The sequence below is a fragment of the Sebastes fasciatus genome, chromosome 11 (assembly GCF_043250625.1).
Source record: "Sebastes fasciatus isolate fSebFas1 chromosome 11, fSebFas1.pri, whole genome shotgun sequence".
NCBI lineage: Eukaryota > Metazoa > Chordata > Actinopteri > Perciformes > Sebastidae > Sebastes > Sebastes fasciatus.
The window spans coordinates 31529461-31557402 of NC_133805.1; the positions used below are offsets into that span (position 1 = coordinate 31529461).

At 41.5% G+C, this 27942-nt stretch overlaps 1 protein-coding gene across 1 annotated transcript; it reads right to left on the reverse strand.

Moving 5' to 3' along the window:
• Nucleotides 1-1075: 1075 nt before the first annotated feature.
• LOC141777733 (kinesin-1 heavy chain) lies at nucleotides 1076-27917 on the reverse strand. The gene is made up of 26 exons (XM_074652250.1): nucleotides 27539-27917; nucleotides 21819-21906; nucleotides 21596-21669; nucleotides 21385-21489; nucleotides 20746-20794; nucleotides 19972-20027; nucleotides 19791-19878; nucleotides 19568-19692; nucleotides 18223-18327; nucleotides 16342-16487; nucleotides 15853-16001; nucleotides 14572-14762; nucleotides 13024-13092; nucleotides 12271-12477; nucleotides 11168-11311; nucleotides 10152-10340; nucleotides 9884-10001; nucleotides 8407-8462; nucleotides 7998-8107; nucleotides 7443-7544; nucleotides 6143-6203; nucleotides 5278-5349; nucleotides 4946-5050; nucleotides 4530-4746; nucleotides 4162-4306; nucleotides 1076-1602 (listed from the first exon to the last, which is right to left on the reverse strand). Exons 1-26 carry the CDS (start codon nucleotides 27662-27664, stop codon nucleotides 1599-1601), a joined length of 2901 nt encoding a protein of 966 aa, XP_074508351.1. The 5' UTR covers nucleotides 27665-27917; the 3' UTR covers nucleotides 1076-1598.
• Nucleotides 27918-27942: the final 25 nt, after the last annotated feature.

The window sequence follows — 27942 nt, forward strand, 5'->3', positions numbered from 1 at the left end:
ATTTAGTTAAATAAACCCCCTCCTACAGATGATGACAGAAGATTGTTGTGCAATTTTAGACCCTGCTCTCCTGACTGGCTGATCAGCTGACAGGGTCTGACCCATCACCGCTCCCCCTTCAAATATGCATCTACACCATCTATGGAACAATGAAAGAGATACAGTACATAAAACCCAGCAAAACACATTGCTTTCTGCAAATTTACAACCAAAAAGGGGGCAAATACAGTTACAGGTCCTAAATCTATGAGAAACAACAAAAAAAGGGTGTTGGGGAGGGGGGGACCGAAAAAGAGGCGAGGCACCCTTGAAAAGAAATCATGATACGGCAGGGAACAGTTACAACTAAAAAACAAAAACAAAGGTCCTGGAAATGAGTGAGTGACAGCGACCCAGCTAGGACAGGACAAGCATTGTGTGTGCTTTCTCAGTCTATATGCCTGCAGACTATGTGCTCCAATGTGCAGAGATATAAATAGCGCCCATTAACACAGCATTATTAACCACTGAGAGAAGTAACAACAGTACATTTAGCTACTTAGCATAGGCTATGCTAAAAGGTGGAAGTTTGTCGTGTTAACCGGATCATTCTCTTCCTTTCTTTCCTTCTACATTCTTTACATCCTTCTCATGAAGTCACCATTACGAGTATAGGTTTTATTTTAACTTAATGATAAAAACAATTGGCCTCCACAGGTATTTAGTTAAATACATCTACAGTACACTGTCGCACGTCGTGGCTTTTGATTTTTTAATCCTTCTTTTTAGCCGCTCCCCTCTGCTGTCTCTCTCTCTCTCTCTCTCCGGGGAAGCGTGTGCAGTAGTGCCAATTTGACATCTGTACAAGACCGGACAGAACAGTAGTGCTCGACGCCATCTAGTCAATTCAAAACCATACACTTTTTTTGTCGTTTTTTTTTTTTTCCTTAAAGTAGCATGTAAAATCTATTCAGAGAAAAAGTGTGGTTAACAACCAATAGTAATGATGAAATATACAGAGGTTAGCCTATAGGGTCAAGCTAGTTCTCGTGGTAGGGACTCCTTTTGTTTTTTTTGGTCTTTTTCTAGTTTTAGGTTGTTTTCATTTGTTTGTTTTTCTCTTTTTCGGATCTCGCTACCGTTACATTCAGCATGGCACAGTGCAGAACTACTCGCACGACGACGACGGATGACGACAGACTGTGCAAAACAAAAACGAAACCGAAGCTACACATTTGAGGTGTTGGCTGGTTTCGCTCGCCGAGGCTGCGCTCACGACTGCGTTTGGTTCGGTGGATAAGAATGTTATCTTGCCTTTTGTAAATTAAATTTGTTGTCTTTTTTTTTTTTATTATTATTATTATTATATCCAGTACGAGAAAAAGAGACGAGTCATGATGAGAATTGGGGGAAGTGGGGGAGTGGGTGGAGGTGTGGGGGGCTGGAGCTGTACAGGCCGGGAATATTTATATATATATATTTATAATTCAGAAACTCCTTCGTGGCTCCAAAGCAGCGACGAGGAGCCTGGTCGCTGTAATGGAATGACAGGTTGTCGGGGTGGGCGGGGGGGTGATATTGGCTTCTTCAGTGGTGTCATCCTTCTATCACGCTGCTCTTCAGCTGCAGAGAAACACAAATACAAATGCTGTTAGTGAATGTCACACACTTTCTGCTCATACAACCGCTACCATCCACCATGCAGCTGGCAGGTTATATCAAGATGTGTCAATGACAATTCAGTTTGAACAAAAAAAGGAGGCAGATTTTGCAGCTGGAAAATCTGAATATTAACACATGTACACTGAAAAAATGATTTCCAAACTGATTAAACAACCCTTGTTCTACTAATATTTGATAAAAACGTTCATGTGATTACTGCGGTAGGGGTATGATCAGTGTAGAATTCCTTTAAAGTATTTCATTATTGTATTTCTCTGAACTAAACTTACAACTTTCTGTTATTGATTTTGTCCTTATTTTGGTGTAGTTTTAATGTTAATGTTATTTCTAATTCTGAGAAGCAGTTTGTTAACTTCATGTTTTTAAATAGTAATTATCTATTGGTTTGGCTCTTCCACTCTGTAGTCACCAAATGCAGTAAACACCAGAAAAACATGAAACTTAAAGCCCTCCGCCAGTGTATTTTGGCATTTCTATGATATTTCATATTTATTTGAGTCATCTCCAGACTAAGTTCATTAGCCACACTGGTTGACAATTTTCTTTTGACAAATAACTTCATTTGGTTGTTGGTTGTTGGTTGAGGTTGTTGCTAAAATGGGAATATGACGTATGACTATAGTAGAAGCTGCGGGTCAGACGTCATCCTCCAAGCTGCAGGCGCACTCATGCTCATTTGAGTCTGAGCAGCAGCAAACTGATAAATCTGTCAGTTTGTCTTTCTAGTTAGTTCACTAGTTAGGTAGTTAGCCAGCCCAACTTGTTGCGTTAGCTAACTGAGGATTTTATTTTCACAATGGTATTTGTGTGTGCGGTGAACGGCTGGAATCAACGAAAATTAATTAAATCCCACCGGCAGAATGAACACAACACACTGACTGTCTGTCTCACTCTTTCTCTTCTTTACCGTCTCCTCCTGCTGGAGATAAATTAACGGAAAGCAGCCGATGCCATTTTGGAGGTTTGCCGGCCTTTAACAGCTGTGGACGACGGGGAGCGCACAACTTTCAGCCCAAAAGAGAAAACAAGAGAAAAGTCCCGTTAGAGAAATAAAGGAATCACAGTGCAGCCCGGTGCGATGTCGGTGCTGGAGCTGATGCGAGAGCAACCTGTGTTAAAACGTCCCGAAACTACATTTTAAACAGCGGCCCTCGGTAACATGTCTATCCGTCGTCCGGTGCGCTGTGGGCGGCGTGCAGCGGAGCGGCTCCTCGGTGCAGCGGCAGCCAGACGACCGCTTCGCCAGGAGGAGACGGTGAAGAAGAGAGCGAGTCAGAGAGAGTCGGTGTGTTGCGCTAAATCTTGTCTCATTTGTGGTCTGATAAACAGTAAATTCATCAAAGCTGGTTCCATCTAAACTGGGTTGAAAAACGATGCAATATGGTTGCCATGGTAACGAATTATGGCTGACTATTACCACACCCCCATTCTCTGTTTGAGGGAGAATATTAACCAGAAAACAGGAAGTAACACTGTCTGGAGGGGGGCTTTAAACAGAGGGCAGCTATGGATGCTCTTATTTTATCTTCAAAGATATATTTTTTGTAAGATTTGATGACCTTAACTGGATGATTACAGTGGAGATGCAGATGGAAACATGGAGAGAAATAAAGGGGATGACATCTAACAAAGACCTCCACCCGGAATCAAACTGGGGACATTAATAAAGAGAATTCATGATCATGATACATCGTACAGAAACCTAGAATATTAAATGCTTCTACTAGGGATGCTCATTTTGAAAAATGTTCTTAACCGATAACCTACCCTCGTTAACCGATTATTAACCGTTAACCGATAAGATTTGTGTCTCGTACCAGCTGCAGTGTGTGATCACAACAGATAACTGAGTCTCCAGTTCACCGTCCGGGAGCGTTAACTTAGCAGCTACGATGCTGCGTGTAGTGTCGCGGACATGCAGTCACTTTCCCAGTAAAAGTCTAGTTTAGTTTAGCAGGTTGTCAGCTGTGTGTCTGCCCGGCGGAACGATAGCGATTGCCTGATAAACAGTGTGTGTATTTGTGCTACGTTAGCAGCTCTAGCATTGCCGGAGGCTTCTTGCTCGCCGCCGCCGCCACCACACATACAGTCTGTCAGCACAACGTAACTTTAACGAGTGTCCGTGTGTGTGTGTGTGTGTGTGTTGGTGGCGAGTGTGAGGTTGTTGGTGGCGTTCTAGCTGTGAACGTAGGTGTAGCAGTGTGTGTACAGTTTATTTGTTGCTGAATAAATGCTACAAAACTACAACTCCTCCGCTCAAGCGAGCCCCGAGCGAGCCGGAGAGACCGGAGCCGACTTCCTGTATCCTGCAACTCCGGCTCCGCCTCTTAAGGTGGACCAGCTTTTCTCCTTAAAGTGATGAGCCGCTCAGCTTTTGAATTAATTATAAATATTTCTTTTAACCGTTTTAACCGATAGCGTTAATCGGTTACAGCGTCTCTTAAATGACATATGGTCTCGTTGAGCTCCCTGAAAAGAAAAGAGCGGTGTTATTCTTACTTCTTGTCTGGCTTGCTGCTGCCGCTGCTCCCCCCTCCCCTGATGGACACCGTCTGGCTGTTCTGGTAGAAGCCTCCTCCGCTGCGGTTCATGTTAGGGTGGGTGGGAGACGCCACCGGCTGCTGCCCGGGCCGGATAGGCTTGGCTGGGGAGGGAGAAAGAGGAGATTGAGGGTTGGCCATTTCAGATGATGTTTGTGATGTCAGGAAGATTTTCATTTCATTTCAGACAAAACATCAATTCAAATGTAAATGATCTGTATATTAGTGGTATAACAGGAAGTTTCTCCAGTCGCAGAGACAAGTCACAAAAGTCCTGTGTTTTCTTCCCTGAAGGTGTATATGCGTTTCCCATCCATCCCTGCTTACCGATCTGGGCCGAATGTCCCCTCCTGGCCATGTTCTTGGCTCTGACGGCCTCCTTGATGCGGTCCACCTCCTGCTGGTAGCGCTTGCGGTCGCGGGCAGCGTTCTCCTTGGCCTCCTTCAGAGCAGACTCAAGGGCCTTGACCCGCTCAGCTGTAGCACGAAGACGTTTTTCCAGTTTAGGAAGCTCACAGCGCAGGTCTGCGTTATCACGTACCAGCTGTGGGACAATTTGCATCGCGTTATAACATTTCAAGCATGATTGAGCAAATATGTATGACAGCAAGGAGAAGGTGGTAGAATAAATTGAAAATAAAAGGCAGAAAATAAGATAAAAAGAGAGCAAGAAGAAAAAAGAACGGGACAAGAACAGCAAGAATCCTTCATTGTGTTGCTGGGTGTGTTCATTTGAATCCTACCTGTTTGTGAACCTTGGTGAGCTGCTCAAGATTGTTCTCAAGAAAGGAGATTTTCTGTTTCTGTGCTGCGCTGCCGCCTGTGTCGTCAGAGTCCATCTCAGCGCTCTGCACAACATGAAATTAGCATTAAAGCATTACAACTTAATATGCAGGGGGACTTATGATCATATTCTAAAATCCTTTAACCTGTATCACTCCAGTGATCCTTACACTGTTGCTCTTCATACCACAACTACTGGCTCATTTTGTTATCAATTGTGTACTATTTCTTTTTTTGTTTTTTGCTATACAAATTCATGTCAACCAGGTAATGAACAATCATAGTGGTTCACCTTTTTCACTCTGGTAGCCAAGTCCTGGACAAAGAGCTTCCTCAAGTTGTGCAGGGTCTGAAGCTCCTTGGCCTTGGATGGAAAAAGAAGACAACAAAACAACTTGATTGAGATGACTGGAACAAACAGTGTCAGTGTTTTATCCAATAATTGAACATGGCAGGTATAAATTTATAACAAAGAAACCCACTGCAACAGCAAATGTGCACAGATTTTTTTTACCGTTTTTTAAAACCTCAATATTGAGGGTTGAATTCAAAATGAGTCATTCATTCGTAATCATATTTAGGGATGTCACGAGAACCGACACTTCGGTAACCAAGTCAATGCAAAAATTGTGAAAAAGTGACAGTACTGGTTTTTCTACAGTACTGCAGATAGCGTAGGTATCGGGGACCAGGGCTGGACTAATGGCACTCCATTGTCCCGGGGATGATAGAAAGTTCCCTGATGATGCTCCATTGTGAACAACACATCCGTGTTGAAATGGACAGGAGGAGAGCTAGTGAACGTTAGCTGTTAGCAGCCGGTGGGCAGCACAGTCCTGTTTTTTTTAGTTTTCTTTTTCACCATGGTATCAAATTGGGTATCGAGAATAGTGGAATTTCACTGGTATTGGTACCTACTACTAAGTTTCTGGTATCGTGACATCCCCAATCAGACTGAATTTACTGTCAATATTAATGGAAATAGTGGAAAACAAAATAGACTTTATGGAAGACTGGCATTTACAACCTGCAGCAGTCAGTATGAGCCGTAAACAAGAAGTCAACTCAACGATACAATCAATTCCACTTGCAAAGGGATGTAATCCAACTATCTGATGTGAGAAATACCAACAATAAGTTGATTTAGATGAACTCACCACTGTCTCTTCCAGTCCCTTCAGGTCCTGTCTGGCTTGCTCCCTTCTGTCCTGCATCACCCTGAACAACAACAACAACAACAGTTAAAGCAGCAATCCTTCAGATTTCAGTCCTGGTTGAGTTACAATTTCTATTTGAGTGAAACAATGGGATTGTGCTCTGAGTTTAGCAGTCTGGAGTCTTTTTGTTGATACATGAGCATAGAATTAGAATAGAAAAAAATCTATTTCTATGTGCATAAGCTTCAAGTTTTCAGAATTATGTGCATAGTTCAATTTTTTGTGTGTATAATAGGGCTATCAATCGGTTAATATAGTTAATCGCGATTAATCACAAATGAATCACATTTTTTATCTGTTCAAAATGAACCTTAAAGGGAGATTTTTCAAGTATTTAATACTCGTATCAACATGGGAGAGGGCAAATATGTTGCTTTATGTATTTATGTATATATATTATTATTGGAAATCAATTAACAACACAAAACAATGACAAATAGTCCAGAAACCCTCACAGGTACTGCATTTAGTATAAAACAATATGCTCTAATCATAACATGGCAAACTGCAGCCCAACAGGCAACAACAGCTGTCAGTGTGTCAGTGTGCTGACTTGACTATAACTTGCCCCAAACTGCATGTGATTATCATAAAGTGGGCATGTCTGTAAAGGGGAGACTCGTGGGTACCCATAGAACCCATTTACATTCACATATCTGGAGGTCAGAGGTCAAGGGACCCCTTTGAAAATGGCCATGGCAGTTTTTCCTCACCAAAATTTAGAGCAAGTTTAGAACATTATTTAGCCTCCATCGCAACAAACTAGTATGGTACCAATGGATGCCTTAGGTTTTCTAGTTTCATATGATAGCAGTATCTCATTCTAGGTTTAAAACTGAGTCTGTTACAACCTAAAAATTGCAAGTTAAAGAAATTATTGGCATTAAAACAAATTTGCGTTAACGTGTTATGGCATTAACTTTGACAGCCCTAATGTAACAGCATTTTCATCACAACAGACACCCAGTTCATAATACTGCAAATATGTAAATATTGCAAAGCTTTCATCAGTGGGCTATAGGCTCAATCACCATTGTGTTACCTCATTTGGCTATAGATAGTGATTTAAAAGACATTTATTTAAATGAAAATCTTGGAGATTGCCACTTTAATATCTAAAGAAATACACACGTCACAAAGCTGGTGATAAATAGCTGCACAATTACTGTATCAGGCCATTAAAATGAACCATACTGAGTAAACAGAGTGAAAACAGTGACCAGCTGTGTGTGAAACGTACGTCAGCTCATGCAGCTTGCGGCTCTTCTCCTGGTCGGTGGATTTGAGTTTCTCGTGCTCCACTCTGAGCCTCTCCTGCTCCAGCATGATCTTCTGGTTCAGACTGGAAGACACAACATAGCACCATGTTTATATGAACCTACTGACTCAATCTGTATGTCTGGGTAAACAGAAAGTATTATTTTATTGTAATAATATACGATTGTAACAGTAAGAACAATTATCTTTCACCTCACAACTACCGTTTACTTTTAATTAAATTGTTTTTTAAATCAAATATATTGATCAGTTTGTTTTTTTGTTTTTATATGTGTGATTTTGCTTGATTTTATTGTGTTTATCATTTGTTTCTTGTGCAATCTGTGAAGCACTTTGGGTTGCCTTTGTGTATGAAATGTTCTATATAAATACAATTGCCTTGCTACCTCAAATATCAAAACACCATAACTAAAACATTGTTTTCCTTGTGATTTTGAATGTAATTCAAAGCCTTTATCCCTGTTGCTGTCCTTCCTAACGGAGTAATAAGTGAAGACAACAGAAATGTAAGTCTTACTCCTGCAGCTCAGTGATGAGTTTCTCCTTGTTGTCCAGCTCGTCTCTCAGGCTGCTGATCTGCTTCTGATGAGCTTCACGGTGGGAGTGGATCTGCTTCTCCACCGCTTCCTGAAAACACACAAATACACAACATTTGCATGGTATTTATTTAAAAGAATAATTTACATTTAAAAGACTAACATGCTGTTAAGTCGATGCAAAAGTTTAAAAAAGACCAACAGTTAGCATGTTGGGATTCTTCACACAATGTTTTACATTTAGATTTAATTGTGAGAGAGATATTTGTTTCCACAGCCAGTACACAGAAACATACAGATCTACATCTACTAGATCAAAGCTAAGCTTTTGTATTTAGAATCTGCAAAACTGTCGACGTGTGTCCAGTTTTCTGGGGCTGAGGAACATACCTTGACTTCATTGGCAGTCTGGATCTCATTTTCTCTATCCAAAGCATGGACTTTCTCTGTAAAACATAAACACAGGATTCATTATCATGAGATGGGAGTACAGTGATGTTAGTATCCACTGATCTCTAACAATATAAAAAGGAGTTAGGATTGGGTTTTGTTTACACTTCAAAATGATTCTAATTCTGCTTATTGATTTTGGTTATAAATGAAATCCTGGTTTTGATTCATGTCAAATAATTTAAATAAGAAGAGAAACCAAAATATGCAAATTTTGTCATGTGGCTGCAGTCTTTTACACTTGCTCTGATCTGCCATATTGGGAACACTGTACTATCTGGTAGATCCCTACTTCAGTATCAGGAATCAACAACTGCAACTGAAAAGCGTGTTTCTTACCCAATAGACAGTTCTTATACATTTTAATCTGTTTCCAGTTCAGAACCAGTTTTTGAAACGCTACCCTAACACGTTCTTCCAGTTGGATAAGTATGTTGAGGTTAAAGAGTTCCTGAGAGGCTTTTTGACTTTTATTCCACAGCTCCTGTTAGCATTAATTCACTCCAACAGACGTATTTAAAGTCTCCATGAAATGAAAAATACATTTTCCCAGTTTCAATCCTGTGTCTCTCTGTTAATTGTTCATTTACCTCTTGTTATATGCTAAATATATGTCCAAAAACACTATCAGAGTATTTTTACATCAAAATCTTTGCCTTTTCTTCCTATAAACGGTTTCAAATGTTTGATGACTCATCCTGCACTCAGGGGCTTTTACAGAAGTTCATCCAATCAAACAAGACTTTGGGCTGGCTAATAGTTTGTGGATCGAATCAATACACGTTCTTTGATCGAAGAAGCTAACAGAGCAATTTGGAGAGAGACAGGAAGAGATGTGTGTTTGGATATCAGAGTGCAAAAACGCTGTTTTCATTTCCAATACAATGTGGCTGAGGTCTAATTCATCCAAGTGAAACTTCACAGATTTTTAACCGACTGCGTCACTGCAGCGCGGCAGTACATGGAGCGTGAACCTCCACCGGATGACGACGCAATACGACCGGCAGAGTTTTGCGTGCGGGTGAGCGGGGGCCTCCGGCACCGTTCATCTGCATGTACTGTCACGCGGCAGTAACGTTACCACACAGCCGATTGAGAGTTAGCAATGTTTCCCTTTTATCTCTCCCTCGTCCTTTGCCTGATCTAACAGCAAGTGAGGGAGGTGGGTGTGTGGAGCCAACAATCCTCTGCTCTGTAGCTCCATATAGAGCTAAACTCTAAGCCCACCCTCTTTTTAGTGGCCCAATCAAATGAGAATGATTTGATTTAAATCCCTCTTTTAACATGTACACCGCTCAAATATTCCATTTCACAGTACAGCAGTTAAAGATGCTCCAACTTCCGTTTCATGGGAACTTTAGGTGGAATTGAAGCGAATGTGCTATGTCTGTTGTTCTGTCCTTGAACAGTGACATACCCTGAGCACTGATCTTGACAAGTTCCTCATTGAGAGAGTCCACGTTCTCCTCCAGCTGCCTCTTCTTCTGCTCCACGTTGTGCAGGTACTCTGTCAGAGACTTGATTTTAGCCTCATGCTGGAGACAGAAGAAATAATACAGATGTTTATACATACGATCGTTATGAGGATTCAGAAATGAAATCATTCTTTCTTTATATTTACACAGGTATGGGTCAGGTGGTAGGTTTTCCGTTTACAACGTTGTTTGTGGTTAGTTCCTATGTACCTGGGAGATGCGCAGCTGGCAGGCAGCCAGCTCCTTCTCGTTCTCGTCCATCTTCTTGTTGCTCTCTGACTGGGTGCCCTCCAGCTGCTTGCAGCGTTTGGCCATGGTCTTCACTTCTGACTTCATCTTACTGATGTAGAGACGGGCCACAGTGAACTCCTCATCTATCAGGCCACTGCCCTCATGTTGCTGGAAGGGCAGAAGAGGAAAGTTGAAGAGGCACGACCACATGAAGGAAAAAGTAAGGTGACGTGATAGAAGAAAGAACCAAGTGTTCATGCATTTGATCATCACAATATCTGAACTGACATTGTACTAGATAAGTAACAAAGTTGGTCACTGGGCCTGAACCTTCTGTGTAAGGATTCTATCCATGGATGTATTAAGAGAACTGGATCCAGCGTTGGAGGCGGGGCCCCGGTCATTCCTATGAGAGTTGCTCAGTGGCACATGAAGCCTAAATGGCTCGACTTCCGTCTGGAAAAGTACCCGGATCTTGACGGAGTAGCGTCCGAGATGATTGGCGGAGTAGCGTCCGCTCGGTCACATGACTTGGTTACGGGGTCCTAACATCACAGCTTGGCGCTCCAGCCTCGGTCTGGGTCTCATTCACATGAACGGAGGAAGGGAAATAACTCTGGATTCAGCTAGTAGTGCGTTACTTTAAAAACTTGTTTTTTTAAATAAGGGTTATTATAGTATTCGTACTGGGGAGTTGATTCACCTCCAAAAAATGATCTGCTTAGTTACAGACGTCTATTTCCCAATCTAAGACTATGGGAAAAAGTCTTATTGGGCCCAATGGCATCACGTGACTGACACAGAAGTTGCAGTAACGCCGTTTGGCCACTAAGAAAGTCGGGATCAACGACCGGCGCACTTCCTCGGGGCTTGACTCTATCTCCTCATCCATTAAAACAACTCCTTCCTGCTTCTTCCTCTAGATTCCTAGAAGCTGGTGTTGCTACTGTAGCCAACGTGTTGCTATAGTAACCATACACAATGCCTCTCAGTACCTTGATGTCATTGCTGCCTACGGCGATGCCAATCTCGGCGAGGTCTTTGAGCAGTGAAGACATCATCTCGGTCACCCTCTTCTTCTGGTGGTTGGACATCTCCTTCAGCTTCTGGAGCTCAGAGTCCAGAGATGACAGGATGGACTACAGGGAGAGAGAGAGAGAGAGCATTGATTCTTTGTCTCAGGGTATTCTCCTTTTGTGTTCAATGGAGAAATAAAACGGCAAGAAATTAAAAAACAGACATTATTGGAGCAGAGAACAGTGTGCAGTCTACCTTTTGCCACTTCCATTGTTTTCACACACTCATAATACTCATTAAGTTACATTTCTCCCAATATTCTCTCAAAGTAGTGCCATGATGTTGGATGCTACAGGAACTGTGATAAATGCAAATGCAGATCCCACTGTTCCCATTGCAGAAAACACTCAAAATGTTTTACTCCAGTCTACACATATATGACGGTGTGTTCTTTATACTATGACAGTTTTCCCAATATTAGATTAAAAAATAATGGCAATACATTGCCTTGCTTTCAGTATTGTAATATCTCACAATATATTGGATTGGAACCCCTGTATCATGACACGTATCGTGTCACCAGATTCCTGCTAACACAGAGCCCTAGGGTTCCCACGGAGAGTGTGAGAGAGGAGAGATCAGATGCATACAGTGGCACGGCTTTACAGAAGAAACGTTATGTAACGCAACACTAAACTATACTGATATAAATGGTATGGTCTCATCCTATATCTTGTTTGAAAAAATATAGGTATACCTTAAAAAGTCTTTATAACCGCCCAGCCCTAGATTAAAGAGTGTTTGCTCCTATGCAATTCTAACATGAGACTGACACAATATAGTCAACCACCAAGTCCTTTTAGATTGTGAAAGAAAGACAGGGGCTGTAGTAGCAATATATGTGTGCATGCGAGTCTGCGCGCGTATGTCTGTAGTTCTTTTTATCCCTGCAAGGTTGTACAAGTTTAATTATAGTGTTGCATATTAACATATCAAAAATGAAGGTCAAATATAAGGCAGATGACCAAAACTAAAGCGTCACAGTGACTCTGGATATGCTGATATCTGTCCCCAAGCTCACCGATTTCTGGCTAAGCTCCTCGCTGATGGCCTCAAACTCCTTGGTCTTATCCTCCACCTCCTGGCTCTTCTGGTCGTAGTTGACGGCCAGTTCCTCGAGAGCCTGCAGCACCTCCTTCACCTCGTCCTTGGAGGCCTCGTTCTCCGCCTGCAGGCGGTTCAGCTCTGCCTGGAGGTTCTCGTGATCGCGGCGGGAGGAGGCTAGAAGCTGCAAGCGGGGGAAAGAAGTGTGATTACGTTACTTGCTTTCAAATGCATTTGGGCTGCAGGAATTATTAAGTGTTTGTTACGATATGGATTAGTAAGCACTTTGCATTTTGATCTGTTATCACACACACAGGCTTTCCTCCTTGCTGACTTTTTAAAATTGATAGATAGATGCATGCAGCCGTTCTGAAAATTACTGAAGAGGAATATCAGTGAAACAAAGACTTTAGTACAGTCTTGGATTGTAGTAGTGGTAATGTTATAACGTATAAGTGTGCAAAACTCACTTTTCTTATTAGCAACACATCAAATTTGCTACTCAAGACCAGTGAGAAAAAATATAACAACCAGACTAAATTATCCAGGTAAATCCTATTGTAATTGAAGATTTTAGCCCAACTTCAGACAACAGGACTGGAGTAAAACAAATATAAATACAACTTGACAGCTGTGATAGTGTGTTACCTTAAACCTCTGAAACTACAAAGATCAAGAGTTCGCTCTACACCTGTACCTTCCCTCCACCTGTTGGACCTCCACAACTCACCTCATCCTGGTCCAGCATCTGCTGCTTCAGCTTCTCAGCCAGCTGGCTCTGCTGGTTGATTTCCTCATCCTGTAATGTGCAGAGACACAAAACGACATTAGCATTCACACCAGACACCACAGGTATCACTGGAGACGGTAAGCACAAGGTGACAGACCACTAATAAATTAAAAAAGCTTTGGGAAAAATAAAAGGAATACTGTTTTTTTTTACTTTTTTTATGAAAATATCTCAATTTGTTCAAAAGAAATAATGACCGCTGAATCCCTGCAAAGCAGAGATATACATTTTTTAGGGCTGTCAAAGTTAATGCGATAACGCATTAATGCAAATTTGTTGTAACGCCACAAATTTCTTTAATGCAACTTGCAATTTTTAGGTTTTAGCGGGCTCAGTTTTAAAGCTGGAGTGATACTGGTATCATATGAAACTAGAAAAAACAAAGGAATCCATTGGCACCAACCATGTCATACTAGCTTGTTGCAAATTAAGCTAAATGACGCTCCAAACTTGCGCTAAATGCATGGCCATATTCAAAGGGGTCCCTTGACCTCTGACCTCAAGATATGTGAATGTAAATGGGTTCTATGGGTACCCACAAGTCTCCCCTTTACAGACATGTCCACTTTATGATAATCACATGCAGTTTGGGGGCAAATCATAGTCAAGTCAGCACACTGACACACTGACAGCTGTTGTTGCCTGTTGGGCTGCAGTTTGCCAGTTTGTGATTGGAGCATATTTCTATGCTAAATGCAGTACCTGTGAGGGTTTCTGGACAATATCTGTCATTGTTTTGTGTTGTTAATTGATTCCCAGTAATAAATATATACATAGGTTTGCATAAAGCAGCATATTTGCCCACTTCCGTGTTGATAAATACTTGACAGATCTCAATTTAAGGTACTTACTGACCAGATAAAAAATGTGCGATTAATCACGATTAACTATGGGCAATCATGCAATTAATTGTGATTAAATATTGTAATTGATTGACAGCTCTAATATTTATGCAATAATGACAAGGTATCATTTAAAAATCAAATGTGATGTCTCTAAAAGAAAATCAAAAGTTGGATTTCACAAAGACATCCACCAACTGTGGCCTCTCTCTTCAGGCTGTAGCATCCATGCATTTTGTCAGATTAGCCAGCGGGATATCGGCCTACGATCCAAAGACCAGCAGGAACACATTCGAATCAAACAGCTGCCTTGTTTCTCTCTAATCTCATTTTATGATAAATTGGATGGAAACATGAGACTTGAGGCGGAGGAATGTCTGAAGGACATTGTTAATCACTCTTTAGTTACCTCAGCATGGCATCATGTCATTCTTCATTTTATTTGTTTTGCTACAGCATCAATCTGTTTCCCTCCAGATAACCCACAGCAGTTTTAAAGTGTCATTTGCATATTTTATGATGAAATTCTTAATGACATATTCTTGTTTCATTTTCATCACTTTGTAAGTAGTGTGTAAAACCTGTAGACATAATGAGCCAAGTCTACAAATCCACAATCAAGCAAACAGCCTGTCCTCTCGCTCACCTTATCATCCAGCTGCTTGTACAGTTTGGCCAGCTCAGCCTCACACTTGTCCTTCTCTACGTCGGTGAGGCGAACACCCGCCGGCACGTTGGGCGTGGAGGCCTGCTTTTCGTTGATTATGTTGTCCAGGGCCTGCATCTCGGCGTTGGCCTTCTCCTTGTCAAACTGCTCCTCCTGTGGCACGCTTTCACCTGAGGTGGGAGCACACACACATGCGTCAAGTATGCCTGTGTGAAGAGCTTTATTTGTACTATCAAATAAGTTTAAAGTAGGGCTGTCAATCAATTAAAATAGTAAATTTCAATGAATCGCACATTAATATGTTCAAAATGTACCTTAAAGGGAGATTTGTCAAGTATTTAATACTCTTATCAACATGAGAGTGGACAAATATGCTTGTTTATGTAAATGTATGTATATATATTATTATTGGAAATCAATTAACAACACAATGACAAATATTGTCAGAAACCCTCACAGGTACTGCGTGTAGCATAAAAAATATGCTATATCACAAAATGGAACATGGCATCAAAACTGCAGCCCAACAGGCAACAACAGCTGTCAGTGTGTCAGTGTGCTGACATAACTATAACTTACTCCCAAACTGCATGTGATGATCATAAAGTGGGCATGTCTGTAAAGGGGAGACTCGTGGGTACCATAGAACCCATTTACATTCACATATCTGGAGGTCAGTGGTCAAGGGACCCCTTTGAAAATGGCCATGACCGTTTTTCCTTGCTAAAATTGAGCCTCCTTCGCGAGTAAGCTGGTATGACATGGTTGGTACCTATGGATTCCTTCGGTTTTCTAGTTCCAGATGATGCCAGTATCTTCACTCTCACCTTAAAACTGCTGCTACAACCTAAAAATCGCAAGTTGCGTTAATGCGTTAAAAAAAATGGTGGCATTAAAACGAATTTACGTTAACGCGTTATCGTCTTCACTTTGACAGCCCTAGTTTAAAGTAAGTTGTCCTCAATGCACTGTAGAACAAAATCAGCCTTTTTAATTCTATGCAGTGGCCAGACTGTGAACACAAAGAGGAAATGATCTTCACTCCTACGTGTTAATGCATTACAGCGATACAAACAGGTGTACTGATGTTTCCTATAGGAATCTCAGACAAAATCTGTTTCTGACATTGCAACCTGCACTGGAACACAGGATCACAAGAATCTGGATCAAATGTAAAACGGTAAACAGCATTGTTTTCCTGATGAATCTGTGGATGGGCATAGATGAAACATTGGAATAAGACGCAGTCAACTTCCTCACCATTCCTCCAGCGGTTGAGCTCATTCTCCAACCAGGTGACGGTGTTCCTCAGGGTCTTATTCCTCTCCTTTTCTCTCTCATATTTCTGCTTCCACTGCTCTGCTGTCAACTCGACGTTCACTGTGACAGTGTTCTTGATGGTCTTTGCTCTGGATGTAGATAAAAAAAAACATAGGTTTTATTCCACTAAAAAGGACTCAAATAAGGACAATTTATGCACCATTATTCCTTCAAAAAAAGGCACCTAAATGTACCAGCAACCAAGCATTAACCATCACTGGATCAACTGTGATAATGATTATGAACACATGTATGGCTTTCCATAACTTCTCTGCACCTATACATGGACTTCTTAAACTCCATTTTAAAGTATTCATTTCAAAATAGCATTTTTTTAGAAAGGGATCTCAATTCAAACGTATTTATATTACAAACCGTAGAAATGACATATAGCAGTATGGCTTGTTTTCATACTACTGGCTGGCCTACCTTTGGCCGAACATGAGAGTGGATTTGGTTTCGGACTCATTATAGGAGGAAGGGGAGCAGCAGATGACAATGGTGGTTCGACAGTTACCACCCAGAGAGTCCTGCAGGATACGGGTCATCTTGCTGTCTCGGTATGGGATGTAGGCCTAATATACACAACAACATATACAGGAACATTTAATGAGCAGAACACAAATTAACGTACTGCGGTGGACCATGCAAAATCTGAGAAAATCTGTGTTGAGGTAAAAAAAAAACGTTGGATCATCAATTTTCTCTATTCATCAGTAAATAGTTCCACAAAATAAACGACAAAGTGCTTTTTGACCGGAACATATCATCAAGCTGCATCTAGATCTGAGTGACAGAACACGTTGATTAGGGATTATTTGACAATAACACCCTACATGACAAACCCCAGAGATAGACAGAGGAAAGAAATACATGCATGCATGTCTATTCATTCTGTTTAAACCTGGAATTTCTGCACAATTACAGATAATTAGTATTATACTTTTTGTAGAATTAGATTCCAGTGGTGGCTGCGTGGGATTGTTTCCGACTAGCGTGATCAAAACATTTCCAATAACTCCAGAGTGTTGTAAAGTCAAAATATATTGAAAAAAAGATAGATGTAATCATTTTCAAAATTCACAACGTGTTTCTATCCAATGAAATATTCTGCTTCCGTCCATATTTGTTGCCATTTAGTCTTTCAAAAACAACATTTTCACTGCGGTCAAAAAACGGGTTGCTCTCCCACTCACACAAAGAGAGGCACCTGTATTAAAGGGGCGGTCGAGCTGCAAACTAACAGCACCATAACTTACATTTACTATATATAGCCAAAATAACAACAAATATAGATTTTTTTCTTTTTTTCAAGGTGATAATATCATAAATATGACGACAGATATTCAAAGCTTCACTCAAACACCTCAAAAGAAGCTTCGAGTGTAAAAAAAAGACATTCAGTACAGCCCTAAAAGAGAGTTTGGTATTCCCTATGTTAGGATAATAGACTTGCTGCTCCTGCGATCCTGAAACTGAAGAAGAGGCCTGTGATTTCACCAGCACAGAGCCAACAGGATGTGATGGCTTCAGTAACAGTTCTCATAAGTTTAGTAAAAACAGGATGGCAGTTAAAAGCTAACTTGATATATTATTAGTGTTGATACAAACAGCTAAGCTGCAGCAGTGTGCTATAACTCTTTAGACACCAGGATGCTCGGTCAGGAGTGAGACATCTCTGCACAATAGCTCATTTGTTTTAGACCATCACAGATATATCCGAGGCTGTCCGCCTCCAGGTTGTTTACAGAGCGGAGGGGCCCAAGAACAAACCGATTGTTGATTAAAGTGAAAAGTGTGAAATCACTATGAAGCAGCTAAAGCAAAACATTGCTCTGAGGAGAGTTGTTATCTGCTCAAGTTATTTTTGCAACACAAAGGACCTGTAGATGACTGAAAAGGGCTCTTTCACAGTTAAGATAACTGAAAAAGATGCAGGTTTCCCAGATGCACGCCTAGCTCTGAGCTGTGCAGCTGGTAAACAGTACACTTCTCTTCTGTCTGCTACATTAACAGTAATGTCTGTAATTTCAGAATGCTATAAAAACATTTTGGGAAAAAAAATCATCACCTGAGGTTATAACAGATGTAATGTTTGTTGTTCTGTATAAGCTACATGATAGAAAAAACTAAAACAAATTCAGGCTCATTATGTTCTGAAGTAAAGATTAAAGCTTAACTGACATGACAGTAACCTCAAGGAAACAGATTTCTGTCAGATAATTCACTTTTACTTACAGAGCAAATGAAAAGACTTAAACCCATAGAACAACCCCACAGCATATTCAACAAATGGATCTCTTTACTGACCGTTCCTTCAGCCAGAGCAGAGATGACGTTTCCCAAGGACGACAGAGACTTGTTGATATTCTTGGCTTCATCCAGCAAAGCTCCCTCAGCTCCTGTTTTACTGACCTGAAAATCACACAGACAATAAGCTCAACAAAATCTTGTGCATCTCAATGTTTAAGGCAAACAACAGACTCTAATCTGAACCCAACCCAAGTAAACAATACAGGGAGAATGGGTTAACCAAAAAATGTAGATTACAATTAAGGCTGTCAAAGTTAACATGATAATAACGCATTAACGAAATTTGTGATTTTTAGGTTGTGGCGGGCTCAGTATTAAAGCTAGAGTGAAGGTACTAGTATCATATGAAACTAGAAAACCAAATGAATCCATGTCATATTAGTCTGTCGGGAAGGAGGCTACATAACGCTCCAAACTTATGCTAAATTTTGTCAAAGAAAAACTGTCATAGCCATTTTCAAAGGGGCCCCTTGACCTGAAAATGGGTTCTATGGGTACCCACGAGTCTCCCCTTTACAGACATGCCCACTTTATGATAATCACATGCAGTTTGGGGCAAGTCATAGTCAAGTCAGCACACTGACACACTGACAGCTGTTGTTGCCTGTTGGGCTGCAGTTTGCCATGTTATGATTTGAGCATTTGTTTTATGCTAAATGCAGTACCTGTGAGGGTTTCTGGATAATATCTGTTTGTTTTTTTTTGTTGGTAATTGATTTCCAGAAGGGCTGCACGGTGGTGCAGTGGTTAGCACTGGCGCCTCACAGCTAGAGGGTTGCAGGTTCGAATCCGGCTTGGGACCCTTCTGTGTGGAGTTTGCATGTTCTCCCCGTGTTAGCGTGGGTTTTCTCCGGGTACTCCGGTTTCCTCCCACAGTCCAAAGACATGCAGGTTAGGTTAATTGTGGACTCTAAATTGCCCGTAGGTGTGAATGTGAGCGTGAATGGTTGTCTGTCTCTATGTGTCAGCCCTGCGATGGACTGGCGACCTGTCCAGGGTGTACCCTGCCTTCGCCCAATGTCGGCTGGGATCGGCTCCAGCCCCCCCGCGACCCCTAACGGGATAAGCGGTTGCAGATGGATGGATGGATGATTTCCAGAAATAAATACATACACAGGTTTGCATAAGAGTATTAAATACTTCACAAATCTCCCTTTAAAAGGTACTGAACAGATAAAAAATATGTGATTAATTTGCGATTAACTATGGACAATCATACGATTAATCGCGATTAAATATTTAATCGATTGACAACCTTAACTACAACACTTTATCACAAAAAAAATGAATACGGCAAAAGGATAGAAATCTGCCAATATGTATGACGGGATGTTCTCTGTACCTTTTCGCTGCCAGCCAGATCCACCAGGTAGAGTTTGCCACTGAGTTTATGCTCTGTCTGAGTGTTCTCCTGTTTGACGTTTATCAGGAAGATACTGTGACTCCTGGAGCTGTGCTCGTTCATGTCTGAAGGAGAAATGATACCCGTGTGTTTGAAACATATCAAAAATGCAAAAAACTACAGTCAATAGTTTTGTGACACAGACCACAAGAAGGTATCTTACTTGTAACTGCTACATGTCTGTTTGATTTCCCTTCATCAATTGTATCCATGACCTCCTCTGGGCTGCAGACAAATCTCTCAGTGCAGCCCTTTAAAGAGAAGCAGAATATGACGTTAGATTATAGGCCTTCATAAACAAGTTTTACCGGATACTTGACGTGTGACAGGAGGCTCAGTCTCACCTTAACATATGGTACTCTGTTTTTGTCTTCATGCACTGACAAATTGGTCTTTGACACTGGGGATGAGAGGAAATTTAAACATTTAAATAGACATTTACAGTATATATTCTGTTTGTATCCTTGCCTATGCTTCCAATTTCACTGCTAGTGTGGATGATCTCTGGTCAGCACATATCAAATGTTCTTGGACATGAATGGCTCCCATCAGTAACTTCTGTAAATGTTTCCCCATTGGCCAGTTTGCAGTTTGAGAACTAGAAAACTTCCACTCAGCAGGTTTATATACCTTGGAATAGATGAGCTACAGCTGTTAGTCAATCACAACAAGTATTGTGGGGACTGTCTTCAAATCCATTTACCAAATTTCCTTTTCGTTGAACTAAAATTAATTGCAAACAAATATAATTATCACCAAGTTATAGTGTTTTTGACAAAATCATAAGAACTGGGTAATATGAGAACCTTAAAATATAACATAAGAGATGCAACAAAAAGATATTTTCATTTTCAGGTTGTGATCAACGTCAACAAAACACGTATCTTGGTGTTGTTGTATATGTAGAATATAAATATTTACAACTGACAATTAACAACAAAGTCAGTGTGTTTACAGCCGACATCCCTCTCCCTCATGTTCCTAACACAGGCGCTTGTTCATTTTCTCGACATTTCACAGGCTTTTAGCAGCTCCTTCTGTCACATCTGTTGTCACTGTTTGGTACAAGTAGGAGGGATTGGAGGTAAAGTGTTCACTGCGTCATCGCAGCAACTTACCATCCAAAAGGTCCCGGATCTTGTCTAAGTAAATTTCAAAATATGAAACCTGTGAACAGAGAAGGAACCTCATTATTTGGCAATCCAGCTGAGAGATCAGACCAGAGAATCAAAATACACACAGGGGGCTGTCTGCTTTACTGCAGATGATTAAACAGCAGCATAGTAATATACAGGTTTTTATACACAAATACACAAAAGACAAAGATATCATTAATTCCTAATTATTAGGAATAAGGGAAAACCCAGCAGGCACAGAATAAAAGGTGTTGAGAATGGTTTCTAATGTTTGATACAGGCAGCTCAGGTCTGATATTTTCACAGTCAACATGAGACCGGAAATGTGATGCAGAAGCACCAAGTGACATGTTACACATCACTTATATTGGTTCCAGAAAAATGCTTAGTAATAGAAAACTGCCAAACAGGAAGTAAGTAGCTTGTTGCTAGCACCCACAGTTTGAAATAGTATTAGTCAGCCATGAATGTCACATTTTAAACACATTATCTGAAGCAAACAATTTGAATTTGGGGATTGAAAATCTCACTTTCTATTTGGAGAGCAGTGTCTCTCTAACCACTGCATTGCTTTTCAACTGGTGGTGGGACGGGTCAGCAACTACCCTTTTAACTACTTACTTTGATATGAAACTCCAAGTTTTCATCCATGGAATAGATATAGTTGAAGATATCTTGAACTATCCTGGGGATGATGCCCATTGCATCTGTGTCATGGAGATTCCCCTGAAAACAGACAGTAAATTAATTTAATGTTATGATGTAAAGTGAAGATTTCTATTAAAAAACAAGATATTTGAAAATAACACCAGTTCTTAGAAGTCATCCTTACCTCCATGGTGTGTGTTTTGCCAGATGATGTCTGCCCGTATGCAAAAATTGTCCCATTGTATCCCTCCAGAACATCTACAAGACGCCACACAGAAGGTTTTTGTATTATAGTCAAGATTAAAAAAAGGCTGGGCTGGTGTCACTTTCATGTGTTGTGTACATGCCTCTAAATAATAAGTCTGGTGTGTAAACATACTGATAAAAAAACAAAACAAAGACCTCACCTTTTACAATCCTCTGGGCGCAGGCATTGTACACTTGTTCCTGTGATGTGTTTGACTGAAACACTCTGTCGAACATGTACGGTTTGCTCTGGAATGAAGAGAAGAAGAGTGAGTGAGCAAGGCTATAGCACCAAAACAAAACCCATTATTGTGTCATTTAAAATAATAATCTGTGACATGTTTTGTAAAGAAATATGTCGCCAACAGTGATTCAACATTAGTTAGTTCGACACCAAGCATCCGATACGTGTTTCCGGAGAAAAATCCATTGGCAAACAGGACGTTATGCATTCTGCATGTCCAATGGAATCAATATAGCATGAGCAGTGATTGCTGCCTTGGCTGAGGTTGCAAAAATAAAATGAGATCAACCTTCAGAAAAAGAAAAGACATATGCATGCAGTCCCTACTGACCCTTCACACATTTCACCCCTAGTTGTAAATACACTTTCAAAATGAGTTTCACTGATGGGCAAGTCTTTTTTCAGACATGTTTGCCTTTATTTAATAGTGACAATAGAGAGGTGATAGGAAATCAGGCTAAATAGGAGGTAGGGGTGGAAAAAAAATGTATTCACCTATGTATTGCGATTTTTTTTTTTATGATTTTGAAATAGATTTTTTAATGGAAGAATCAATGTATTTGCTTCAACAACCACTTTCATTGTTGTAGTCTGAAAAACTCATATATGTTCCATATCCGATCCATATCCCTCAAAAACCAAAACAAACCGCAGCCGGCCGCAGCGAGCCAAACCTAGAAAAACGGCGGAGGGTCTGCATGGATACGACCTGCACCCTCACATATTAAATCTAAAGTGGTAAACACTACACATCCAGTAAAGGATGGAAACACTTTGGGTTTCACACATGGCCAGAAAAAGCAGAGCTAGACATCACGGCTAAAGCAGTATGCTAACTCTGTCATGGACAGGAAACGTTATCGTATTGCGGTAACGTGTGGTCAAGCCATTATCAAATCATCACTCTGATCTCCGTGGTCAAATCGGGCGATGCTACAACTGTAGCGCAACCATGCACTGACATTTATGAATGCATACAAACGGCCCCGATGGAGCTGACCAAGGATGTATAAAGAGAACGGAGCTCACAGGAGAGCTAGCAACGGACCTAGCCAAGTTGGCGGAAGTATACACGTGTGACTACGTCCGGTTATCAAAACAAGGTATTAATAAACGGTACTGTATACAAAACACATGTATGGAAATAAGATTTATTGGATTATATTCATCAGAAGTATAATACATTACATGTCCCTTAGAAATTAAAAAGAAAATACCACTTAATTTATACATTATGAAATGTTATTCTTTGATTTTTAGGTTGCTGGAATTGTTTTTATAAATAATTCCTGACAATGACTGATATATTTGACTTCAGGACATCTCTGACTACATACTTAACTTTAACTTGGATATTTTCCAAAGTAAAAGTCCCAAGAAGTGTATGATTCAACATTTTCCCATGGTCTAGTGTTAAAAAATGTTAACAAAATCGCAATAAATCATAATATTGAATCGCAATACATATCGAATCGGTACCTAAGTATGGCAATAATATCGAATCGGGAGATAGGTGTATCGTCCCAGCCCTAATTGGAGGGGTGACATGTAACAAAGATCCAGACTCAAACCGCGGGTGTTGCGTTACATGGTCAGTCTTGCCACCAGGACACTCCTAAACTGTCACTATTTGACGTTCTCAACCCAATTCATCCTCTGCTCACTGCAAGTTAACCTCTGAAAGTTAGCTGTCCTGATACAACTTCTCCCGTCCCATTTGAACTCCTCTCCAACAATCTCGGCACAGCATTTATAATGAACTAAATTAGACCCTGAGCTTTTCCCACTGGCTAAAGAGCCAGCCTACTTCAAACAAGCACGAGTGAAGTGATATCCTATGGGCTAATGAAAACTTCAAAGCACAATTCCAGTGAGATAGCAATCAATAGCTGGATTTAACAAGGCAACCGCAGGGGAAAGAAATTGATGCTACAAGCAATTCTAAGGTTCAACTGAGATGGCACGCTGTATTTAGCGGTTTAAAATCCCAGTTGACTCATCTTGTCTCCAGCCTGGTGGGTGGGATTCTAGCTGTGGTGTAGTTTAAGCACAAAACAGCCCCACTCACATGTGATACCCCAGGTGGCAAGATTAGTTATTGATTCAGTGCTAACACCTGTAAGAGCAGGAGAAGGCTGAGAATGTTGACAAGCAGCTGGTGTTACCTTGAAGACGCCATTGATTAGGACTAACTTTAGGACATGTTAACACATTCATAACTCGAGGTGAAACCACAAATATCTCACTGCCTGACATTAAAAACTATAGGCACCTTTACCAGTACTAGAATTATTCAGACTACTACAGTTGAGATGTCCTCAATTTGCACTTGGCTCATAATCCCCCGACAGACGGTCACATCTAAAGCACAGCCCGGTGCAACACACAGCAGCAGCATCTTAAGACGTTGTTAATTCAGTCCAGCTAGCCACATCCTGGCAATTAACCCTGTCCAGAACAAGAGCACTGAGCCACTATCACGCCTGCCAGACACTGTCAGCAAACAATGGCATAGCCCGAGTTTAAAGTCCTCATTGTTACAGCTGCTACTGGCCTTGTTACCTACACTTCTGTCTAATGGGATTACTTGCTGAAAATGTAATTACAGTGAAAAGCATTGTTAAAGTATTAATAAGTGCTCTGTCACGTTCCTGCTTCCTGATGTCTTTGTTATGATACTTGCCACGGCTAACCCATTCAGGAGAGACCGTAACACACAGTCCAAGGTTATTCTGCAGCATCCACATGATGCTCATTGTATGATGCATGAAATCTAATTGGATTTGTGCTGCTAGGCAAAATAGATCAGTATTCCATGTTTTATCAATTTGGGTTTGTTGGCAACCTTGCTTCCTGATACACAGCTGTGAGGAAAAAACAGGTGTCAATTGCTTCTGTTATTTACTTGTTTAAATGCATTAGGAGCACTTTTACTTATCTCTCTCTCTCTCTAATCATTTTCTTTCCTTTTATGTCTTGCGTGAATCCACCATTACACTAAAAGTAGCTGGGTCGTGTTCTTGGAGGGGGTATCCCAGGCTACTGTATACAAATAGAAGATGTGACAGCAAAGCATGGGGGAATGACCTGATCTTTTATGTGCACAACTGACACAGAAGTAATGGATGCATGAATAATTCACCTGCTGCACACTCGCACTACGCTGGCAAACTAAGCATGTTACGACACCCATACCACCTCCTCTGGAAACTTTGTCTCCCTCCCTTTCCTGCAAAAGACTGGCAGGACTTTTAAGTGAGCCACAGCTGAGTAAGGGCGTACTGCCGGAATATGCTCTGGGAGAGCAATATATCTGGTGTAGGGAATATCTACATGAATATCTGCTAGCATCGAAGCAGCATTGCCAATGACTGCAATGGTAAAGCTGCTTGTTAGACGTCTTTACAACGCGCAGTTTGGTCAGCTTCACCACTGGCTGAGCACCACTGTTTAGGCTTCAGCCCTAATACAGGGTCCACGCCCTAGATTGTTTTAAAACGGATACAAATATGAGCTAAGTGAGTCAGTCACCCTTGATAAGAGCATCTGCAAAACAAAGTACATCACCATAATAATTACCCTCCTCACCCAGAGAGATCGCCCAGCGCCCGGCCAACTGCCTACTCTGATTGGTCGAACAGCTGGTTACCAGGAGAGAAAACACAGGGGGATTACCCAGGAGGCCTGTGCTGCTGCTTATGGGCACTGTACGTGTTGTACATATTGCAGATGCACCAGCAAAGGCTACAAGGCTCTGGCCTGCAACACTTGCGTCCTTCACAATGTGACTGGTATTTTGGCACTATGACTGGCACTCTGAATTGGGCTGGGCCACATCATGCCTGAGGGGCACAGACAGTACACTTGCTATTAGTTAAAGGCCTCAAGTCAGTGTCAGCAAAACTATTCAAGAAGTCACCACAGCTTCAACAGTCTTCACTGTTTTGCATGACAGAAAATGAATAGTCTTGCTGTATTCTAAATTCACCACCTAAATGAGTAGTTTAACTCCAAAGAGGATGTGATTCATATCCACTCAGCCGAAACTTGCAACTTTGTGAAGGCAATTTAAGATCAGTTTCTATTGCCTTGTAAACTCTTTTAAAGCATAGGTGAGCAAAAACACAAAGTCCACAAAGAGAATGATAATGTTGCTAAGGAAACCTAATGTTTAACAATTTTCAAATGCTGTGCCATGGGCTTTTGCACATTTAGCGTGTCAAAACTTGAGATGTCAGCCTGTTTTTTATACTGTTGTTATGCTTCCTGAATACTACAGTCATAAGGGTTATAAAAAGACCAACCTTTTTCCTATTGTGCATGATTTTAAATGCTGCCATACAGATATTGTGTCAAGGCATGTAATGGCATGAACACAGGTTGTGTAAACAGTGCCCTTTTCAGACATACTGTATATAGGCGTATGATGAGAAAGTATCAAGTGCACATCTGCAAACTGACCTCAGGGCAATTTCTTTATTGATTCAGTAAAGTGGAGGCAACATGGCATTACATTAGAAAAGGCATTTCCCTGTTTTGTCATAGTGGAAACTGTTCTCACGCCATTATCCTGATCAAGTGAAGACAACTCACTTTGGTTTGATCCCAACCTGATCATTCTCATTCAAAGTAAATAGATGAAGTGAATATGTAGTGGAACATGTTGGGTTATTAAGTGTAAAGTGTCCACTCACTGAAGGCCAACAGGACACCACTGGCCTGCAGACACACTTACTTGACATTTCCACTGCCAATGACATTATGTTGACGTGACCATTGTCTGCTTTTCCTGTTCCTTAACAGAGGCTGTTATCATTCTGTTATATTACAGCTTATTTCAACTTGGTCTATAAAAAGGGTTGCTTATGAAGCCAGCAGGTCAGCTAGCTAATGTTAGCTTGAATTAAGCAACAGTATTAAAAGTAGCCATCTAGCCAAGGCCGGCTAATCTGTCACCTAGCAGCTGGCCTAGCCTGCTAGCCTGTTAGCCTGCTAGCCTGCTAGCCTGTTAGCCTGCTAGCCTGTTAGCCTGCTGGCCTGTTAGCCTCTACTGAATCAAAGCTGGCTTAGACGCGTTCTGCTGACGCACACCGGCCACTATTAACAGCTCTATCGGTCCACATGCACGGCTACTCATGTATTCATGTCATGATAACAGTGCAGTGGACATATGCTGGCGACATGTTAACCTGAGCCAGCCACTGTGTGTGTGTCTTTGTTGAGTGACAGCTCGCTAGCCGGGACAGACAGGGACATTGAGAACAGGGACACTAAGACACTAAGAGAAGGGACATTTGACGCCAACACAAACTGGACTGGCTTTTACAAATGTTAAATGGAATATGACCAGCAACTCTCCATGAACTGATGAGCTGGAGAGCGAAGAAGTAGGAAGTTGAAACGCAATGGAGTGTGTTGGTGGCAGCAGCAGCTTGTCTCGAGCCTCTGGGCCGGCGGAGCACCGCAGCGGGGACCGGCTCAGCCATGCTAACGGCGAGCTAACAAGCTAACGGAAAGCTAACAAGCTAACGTTAGCTAACGGCCGCTAGCTACCAGACTACCCAACATGGCGTCCTGACTGAGACACAGAGCTCTGTCCTTTAGGGAACTAAAGCTCTTCAATACACAACAACTCACCGAGATAATCACGTTCTCTTCCCCTTGAAACTTGGGGATGTATCTGTCTCCTCTGGTCACCTCGGAGCTGTTGAGGGGCCTAAAACGACACATCACTTTGATGGTGCACTCCGCCGGGTCGGCCATCTTCACCGTTTATTCACGGTAGCTTCACCACTGAAGTTAAAGTAGATCCTGGATCCTAGAGGCGGCTGCTGGGGGCGAACAGGGAGCCCGAGCCCCTCTGTCCCAAGCTCAGGTTGTGGGGAGGCCGACAATCTGTCGGGCTTTCAACAAAACTCCTTGTTTTCCTCTCAATCACTTCCCCCTGCTGTTAGGAAGCCATGATACCGGTGGATCAGCGGCTGGCTGCTACCTCGCCCCTCCTGCTGCTGTGGATGTGGATCACAATGACGTCACCTGTG